Source organism: Priapulus caudatus, unplaced genomic scaffold, assembly GCF_000485595.1.
Source record: "Priapulus caudatus unplaced genomic scaffold, Priapulus_caudatus-5.0.1 Scaffold991, whole genome shotgun sequence".
Lineage (NCBI taxonomy): Eukaryota > Metazoa > Priapulida > Priapulimorpha > Priapulimorphida > Priapulidae > Priapulus > Priapulus caudatus.
This window is the reverse complement of record NW_014578052.1, coordinates 107,174-114,583: the sequence shown is the minus strand read 5'-3', so window position 1 is coordinate 114,583 and position 7,410 is coordinate 107,174. Positions and strand designations below refer to the sequence as shown.

The window sequence follows — 7,410 nt, the reverse complement described above, 5'->3', positions numbered from 1 at the left end:
GTGAGGAGAATGAAATTATTCTTGAGTTTGAGTACCACGGACAGAGGAGAAGAGTCAAGGAGTGGCAGAACGAAGTTCGACTTCTAGTGAGAGCTGTAGACTTAGAAAAATTGGTATGATGGAAGTGTTTGATCCTGAGTACGGTGAGGATATATTGCCGGAGCGGTGCCACGAGGGTGGCAGGCACACAACAAGTCGAGTTGCTCAAGAATGTAGGCAGAAGAAGAAAGAACTCAAACATGGTGACGAAGGTATCTTAAAGCCTCGGGTACGGGCATCGGGGATGCTTAAATTACAGTGGAAAAATTCTCGGGCGTGGGTATGGGAGGAATGTTCGGACGTTAGGAGGATGCTAGGGGAAGTCGCGCCGAAGGGCACAGGACGCGCGTTATTTTTGAGGTCCTAAGGTAGAGATAGAAGAGAGGATACGAAGGGATAAGTGGGGGAGAAAGCCTTTTAGGGTTTCGAGGAGAGAGATAATGGATTGGGGTGAATAGGTAGCCGTGCTTTTCACGGTAGCCAAGAGTGAAAACCGGAGAAACAACGGGAGAGGGGAATTAAACACGGCAAGATAAGTCAAGACGGCGGATTTCAGGTTAAGGTAGAGCAGGAGCGGACTACGAGGGGCAACCTCGTGGAGGCTACCTAGGTCTACGCGAAGAAAGGCACGAACGTGAGAGGGGTAGGACGGAAACGGCGGCGCTTGGTGTTAATTTTTCAAACATTAGTCTAGTGGTTATAGGCATCGCCCACCGTACCTATACGAATGCAGGGGAATTATTTTTAGTCTAGTAAAGAAGCAATGAAAACTATAACCCTACGGTTTAACCGAATCTAAACTGTGTTGTCCGTTCCACTGGTACTACTCTGTTTACTGACGCACGGCATCACCATCCTGCCTCACGCATAGGAGCCGAACACTGAATCCATATAACTATACCACGTGTTTAACAGGGCCTCGACGCTTATGGTCAGATTCTGGTTGCTCCTGTCGGGCAACAGAAGCAATTTTTACTTGTCCGATTTTTGATGTTTACTCTGTCCAAATTTACTTGTGCGCAATGTACGACCCAGTAATGTCCTCTTTGTGGCTTCAGTGCATGATCGATATTATCGAAGGAGTGGGTATAATTATAGAGATCTATATTATGTAAATGATATATTATACATACTATAAACATATATGGGGTGAGATGTATGATATATTATATATATATATATACTATATTATTATAACATCACTGACATTTTCCAGTATTCCTCGGTTGCATAGAGTAGGCTCGCACATGACCTAGGCATGTGTTCTGCCACACGCGTTTGCATGCGTTGCGTGCGTGTGTATTACACAGTTACGGATATATATTACCGTATTTACTTGTGTAATTGAAGACCGCCGCTTTTGTACACAACTTCAATTAAAAAAATCATGGGGGTTGCCTGACTTATTTAGACGAGGCTAAGAAAATCTTGTATTATGTACAAATGTTTTGGGACCAATTTTCAATGCCCAAAATATGCGGGTGCGACTGTATCATAATAATCATGGAAGGTTATACTGATATGACACGAAGTAAAGTACAGTACATGTAAAATCTAATGAAATTCACATGCGTTTATGTTTGCATGCTGGCGGCTCATTGTGTGACATTTACGATTGCCAGCCTTTTTCCTTCAATCACAGGAATGAGAGTTTTGCTGTCATCCTCTATCCCAGCGATGCCGCACCCCCTACATCAGTTCTCGGAGTAATGAATATTCGGCCCCAACCGACTTATAAACAATCTTACCCCAGCCGGCGGGGGGAGTACATAAATCAATGGCGCGCCCCAGCCAGAGAGGGTTACGCCGCTGAGGCGCTCTGAATAATATCTGCTAATGGCGTAAACAGTGGTGTCTCAGGGGCTGCTTTTTTCAGGGACCTTGAAAACGTTTGACAGATAGAGAATGTGGCGATCAGCGCCTGCGCAGAGGGATGTTAAGAATATTCAAACAACTAGACTTTTCAGTTAGTCGATCGGGCCAACTATCGGCAAAGAGAATAAGCTTGCTCCGACATAGACTCTTGTCCGGCAATGGACAAACCGTTTAGCTGTCAGAGGGCTGGTTTAACTATATAACGACTGTCATACCGTAGTCGGTAACCTTAGGGCACTACACTATTCATGCATTAGTTGTGTTATGTTATATGTTGTTTGTTTCTGTTGGGCCTGTTCGCCTATTTTCTGGTTGTAGTTCTGGTTTTTTGTTATTCTGTATTTTGTGCTTATTCTTTAGTATTCGTATTTGTTGTTATGTGTTTTTGTTGTGTTTGTTGTTTCTCTTCCTTTTTTTAATTGCTGTTGCTTGGTTTACCTGGTATTTTGTCTTCTGCCGTATGTTTCTTACTTTTTGTTATGTTTGTTTGTTTAACTAGGGTTGTTTACTATTTTTATTTCTATGTGTCTTTTGTTTATTATTTTTATTCGAATTGTTATTTTATATTTAGTGCCAAAGAAGAATTTCGTTCTTGCTTATAAAAGATGCTTTAGCTTTGACACATGTGCAAGAATTAGGTATGCGGTCGATTAGTAAATAGGCGATGACATAACCTTCTAGTTTGGGAGACAAGCAGGTATTTTTTGACATTTTACACATAAATACGTTACTAATTAACGCTACTAAACCTTAGTCAATGGCTATAATCAGGGGCGGGTGCACAAGCCACAGGGCGTCCGCCCCTAGAATTTTTCAGGGCAATTAGGGTTATTTTAGCTAGATAAGAAACCGCCCTTCGGGCGTCTTCATACCCCACTCGACACCCCCCCCTTCAATTTCGACTTCTGGATCATTCATGACACAAGTAAATTGGATAAATCATGATCATAGTTAATTTTTAGGAAACATGCAATTCCAGCAGCAGCGTTATTAGGCAGAATGCGTCGATTTAGAAAGACTTTAATTAAAGACGCTCTTGAAAAACAATATTACACTGAGAGTCCATATAAGATATAATCTGTTAATAGTATTACCCTTAGAGATATATTTATATATTTATAGACAATCATTATATTAGTAAACTGAATTAATACTTATAAATTAGAAAATAGTTTAGCGTCAGCCAGATACGATACCTGACCTTAATTTGCGAATTAAGATTAGAATCAATAATATAGGCCCTATATATATTATATATATATGTAAACACGACATATTAGAAATTACAAAATAGTTTACCATCATACAATATCTGAAATAAATTTGCAAATTGAGATTAGAACTAACATATAGAAACATATATCAAGAATCCATCATTGAGATATGCTCTATTATGGACTCTGGATATAAAAACACGACATAATATTCGAAATTAGAAAATGGTTTAGCGTCAGCGAGATACGTTATCTGAATGAACGTTGCAAATTGAGATTAGACATTTTAAACTGATATGTTAGTGGTAGAATATTTGCTCTATAAATAAGTTTGTGCATGATTTTTCAGGTACAGGAAAGACATACCTGGTGAAAGAAATAGCGGAAACGTTAAGAAGCTTGGGGAAAACGGTTGCTGTTTTAAGCACAATAGATATGAACTATTACTAGGCTACTGCAAAGTGATTAATAACATGAAACTTTGCCCAATATAAAGATTTCGTAACCCGTAAAAATGGAAACATTGAGCCATTTGAATGTCTGGGATTCAAAAAGATGTTGCTGGCAAGTCGTACTGAAATCTAATAGCAAAAATAGGGCAGAATATGGAGTATGATACAGAAACATTAGCGTGTGAGTCAACGTTTATTTGCAAAATGAAATGATATAAGTATATGTTTGTTTGATAACCTTTATTTAACATATTAATTTAAAGTAAAATTAAAATTAAATTAAAAATAATTTTTATGATATGTTTTTTTCTAACTTAGGTGTGTCTGCTAATGCGCTTCTGGAATATGGAGGCTCCACCATTCACAAGTGGGCTGGAATGGGAGATGGTCGTTTCAGTGGAGAACACCTAGCACACCTCATCAACACTGATAATGCATACACGGCAGTGGAAAACAACATTCTGTCAGTTGATGCCATCCTCATTGATGAAGTCTCCATGTTGAGTCAGCAAACACTGGAGACCTTGGAAATTATTTGCAGAAAACTAAGGTCATCTGATCTCTTCTTTGGTGGCCTCCAAATAATAATGGCTGGAGATTTCTATCAGCTACCTCCAGTGCCAAGTCCAGAGTATGGTGACTATGGTCACCATTGCTTTCTATCTCACACCTTCATCTGCATCCCACACAAGCTGCAGCTTGCTCAGGTACTTTGCCAGAAAGATGATGTCTTAATCACCTGCATCAACGAGCTAGCTAGGGGTGAATCTCTATCCCCAGGCTCTTGCTCTCTCCTGGCTGAGGTAGCTCGCCCTTTGAAGGCATCAGGTCAGCTTGTCCTTTTCTCTAGAAATTTTGAGGCTGATGTATTCAGTGCAGAAAAGCTCAGCCAGCTGCAAGGAAAGCAGACCTTATACACGGCGACCGACTCTGGAGATAGGCAAACATTAAGAAGATCTAGAGTTCCCAGGTATGTTGCCCTCAAATTCGGTGCACCTGTTGTTCTGACTGCGAACATATCAGAACAGTACTTCAATAGCCTGTTAGGAACAGTTACTGCGATCACACCTGATGGCCCTCTCGTAAAGTTTGAAGTCAAGGGTCATCAACAGGCAATAATCATCAGTGCTCACCTTTCTTCAATTTTTTCACCGGCACATCAGAAGGTCATTGCAACGAGGAAGCAGCTACCCTTACTGCTTGCGGTTGCAATGACGATCCACAAATGTCAAGGTATGACACTAACATCAGTTGAAGTGCACTGCCAGCACATCTTTGCAGCAGGCCAACTCGGAGTCGCTGTCGAAAGAGTAACCAGCAGGGAAGACTGTCACAGTTTCTATTCGGGACGGCAACGGAAGAAGACATGCAAGCCGTACAGCAACAAGTAGCCAGATTATACGAAGACCAGACAGGTTTGACCAAAATTGTAAAAGAACACAAAACAGTGTGAAACTTTACCAGGCTACAGACGGAAGCAAACACCAAGGGAATAACAAGACTGGCCAATGCCACGGAACAGATGGCCCGTACGATAGGACTATTGGAAGCAAGAATGAAATATACAAACAACTTAGTGACGACCGACATCATACGAGTAATAGATATCATTGGAACCTACCACGAATACATGAATATTATCGATAAAGCCAGAAGCACGTTGACAGTGCTCACACAAACAATCAACGACCTACTAGCTCATACCTGTCTATCCACACTACTCGCGCCTAAAGAACCATACCAAGCCCTTAACCACATCAAGCAGCAACTCCCGCCCGCATTTGAACTCGCGTACTCACCATCCACACAACTATTCCAATATTATACATCCTTGAATGTACAGCTAAAGGTCGCGCACGAGGCAGAAGTATTCACAGGGATAAAACGATTAACGACAGACAACACACAGCAATACCGAGTGCAGCTAAAACGATCAGCAAACCAAGAACAAGAAAAAGAACACAGTATCCAGCAGTCACGCCAGAAACGGGCATTCATCCCAGCACTCGGAATACAACAATATTAGCAAGATTATGAACATACTAATTGTGTTACTAATTAACACAGTAACGTCTGGAATATAAGTTAGTCGACTGTGTTGACTTGCTCTAAATCTGTTAGTAAATGTAATGTCTGATATGTAATATCTTATTGCTCTTCATCCATATCCACTACCGGCAACAACAGTACCAACGCCATGTTATTCAGTAGTATAGTAGAATAACAGTACTTTTTCTCGAATCTATACCGTTATTGCAATACGGTTTTTGGTCGCAATACTCACCCCTAGTTGTGCGTGAGTGCAGCACCACAACAAGTCGACTAGTCAAGAATGTAGAGAAGAAAAAGAACTCAAACATGGTGACAAAGTATCTTAAAGCTCTAGGCATTGGGATGCTTAACATACAGTTGAAAAGACTTCTCCTGTATGGAAGGATGTTCGCGACTCTAGGCAATAACTCAGCCAAGAGCCCATAGTGAAATATCTCAAATTGTCAACGGAAGTGGGCTTACACGGTATGTGCCACCAGGATTTGCATTGCCAACGGATGATTCTGCAAAAGCACTAGTTGCGTCGATGCAGAATAGGATGGACGTACCGGCTTGCTGGGATAGTGAGAATATTGACATGCACAGAAGAGGGTTATCATTCAGTAAAAAGGATCAAGAGCTCTGGGTTCCACGGGGGAATTTTTACGGCTGATGAGTTCAGGGAACAAGCAAACCGCAGAGGCGGAAAAGGAATGTTGGAAGACATCAGTATGCGGGACTACCTAGACGACAAAATTTTTGAAAAACAACTAAAAGCAGATAAGAAACTCTGCGATACATTACTGCAATGGCGAAGTACGAAAAGAAAGAAAGTAGTGAAGCGGCAGTGAGACCAAAACCAAGGGTGATACAATATGCCCCGATCCCAGTACGTCTGAACATGCTACGTGTTGTAGGAAAACTGTGGTCGTTCGTGATGTCAAATCATGATGCTCTTCCATTCATGGCGCCACCATATGGACAACTAGGGATGGGAGGATACATAGAATCATTCTGGAGGGGATTGAGTCGTCCAGCGGCGGTTACAGATGACGTATCCAGGTGGGACGTACGAATGTGTGCACCGTATCTAAACTGGAGTGTGAGAAGTTGTGCAGTTTGGTACCTAGTAAAAGGCTCTTTTTAGAAGAGTACTACTCAATGTGGATTGATGGAGTGATTCTTACACCGGATAGGCATGTCTTTATTACTGATGGACAGAGAGGAAGTGGCATGTACCCAACTTACTTTGGAAACTCAGTCTGTAATGCAGTTCAGATAGGAGTCAGGGCAGAAAAAGCAGGGGTTTGTAGTGTAGAGGATTTTCGGGATGGAAAGGTTCTTACTCCCCTAGTCTCTGGAGATGACTCAGTCGTGGGAGGAGAGATAGACAAAGTCCAACAATATGCAAACCAAACTAGACACAGTAGAGAGAGTGGGTTCATTCGAAAAGGTGTTGGGGAAATGAAACCCTCAACCGTGGTGACACGTGTCAAAGACATAGATTTCTGTTCTCACCAATACAGAAGAGTGAAGGTTGGAAACAAGAATGGAAACAAGAAGACCAAATAAGGTACACCCCAGAAAGTTGGCGAAGTTTGTTGTTCAGCCTGGGAGGTGGAGAATGGAATTCATCAATTATAGCTAAAGGAGCACAGCTCCTCTGTTTTGGAATAGCAACCAGGGCCGTTGCTGACGAGAGGATTGATGCCGATGTGCTTGAGGGAACATATTGGACCCTGAAAACAGTATTTACCGGTCTCCCACTAGTACTAAAAATGCAGGAAGCTAGAGACAAG

At 41.6% G+C, this 7,410-nt stretch overlaps 1 protein-coding gene across 1 annotated transcript; it reads left to right on the top strand.

Moving 5' to 3' along the window:
* Positions 1-118: 118 nt before the first annotated feature.
* Positions 119-7,183, top strand: LOC106814854 (ATP-dependent DNA helicase PIF1-like). Its single transcript, XM_014819218.1, has 5 exons — positions 119-251; positions 3,899-4,813; positions 6,218-6,340; positions 6,529-6,673; positions 7,138-7,183. Exons 1-5 carry the CDS (start codon positions 119-121, stop codon positions 7,181-7,183), a joined length of 1,362 nt encoding a protein of 453 aa, XP_014674704.1.
* The last annotated feature ends 227 nt before the right edge of the window (positions 7,184-7,410 follow it).

Coding starts and splice junctions, on each gene's coding strand:
- LOC106814854 (XM_014819218.1), top strand. CDS start 119: ATGGAAGTGTTTGATCCTGAGTACGGTGAGGATATATTGCCGGAGCGG. Junction 252..3,898: donor ACTCAAACATGGTGACGAAG/GTATCTTAAAGC, acceptor TTTCTAACTTAG/GTGTGTCTGCTAATGCGCTT. Junction 6,341..6,528: donor AGGAATGTTGGAAGACATCA/GTATGCGGGACT, acceptor TACGTGTTGTAG/GAAAACTGTGGTCGTTCGTG.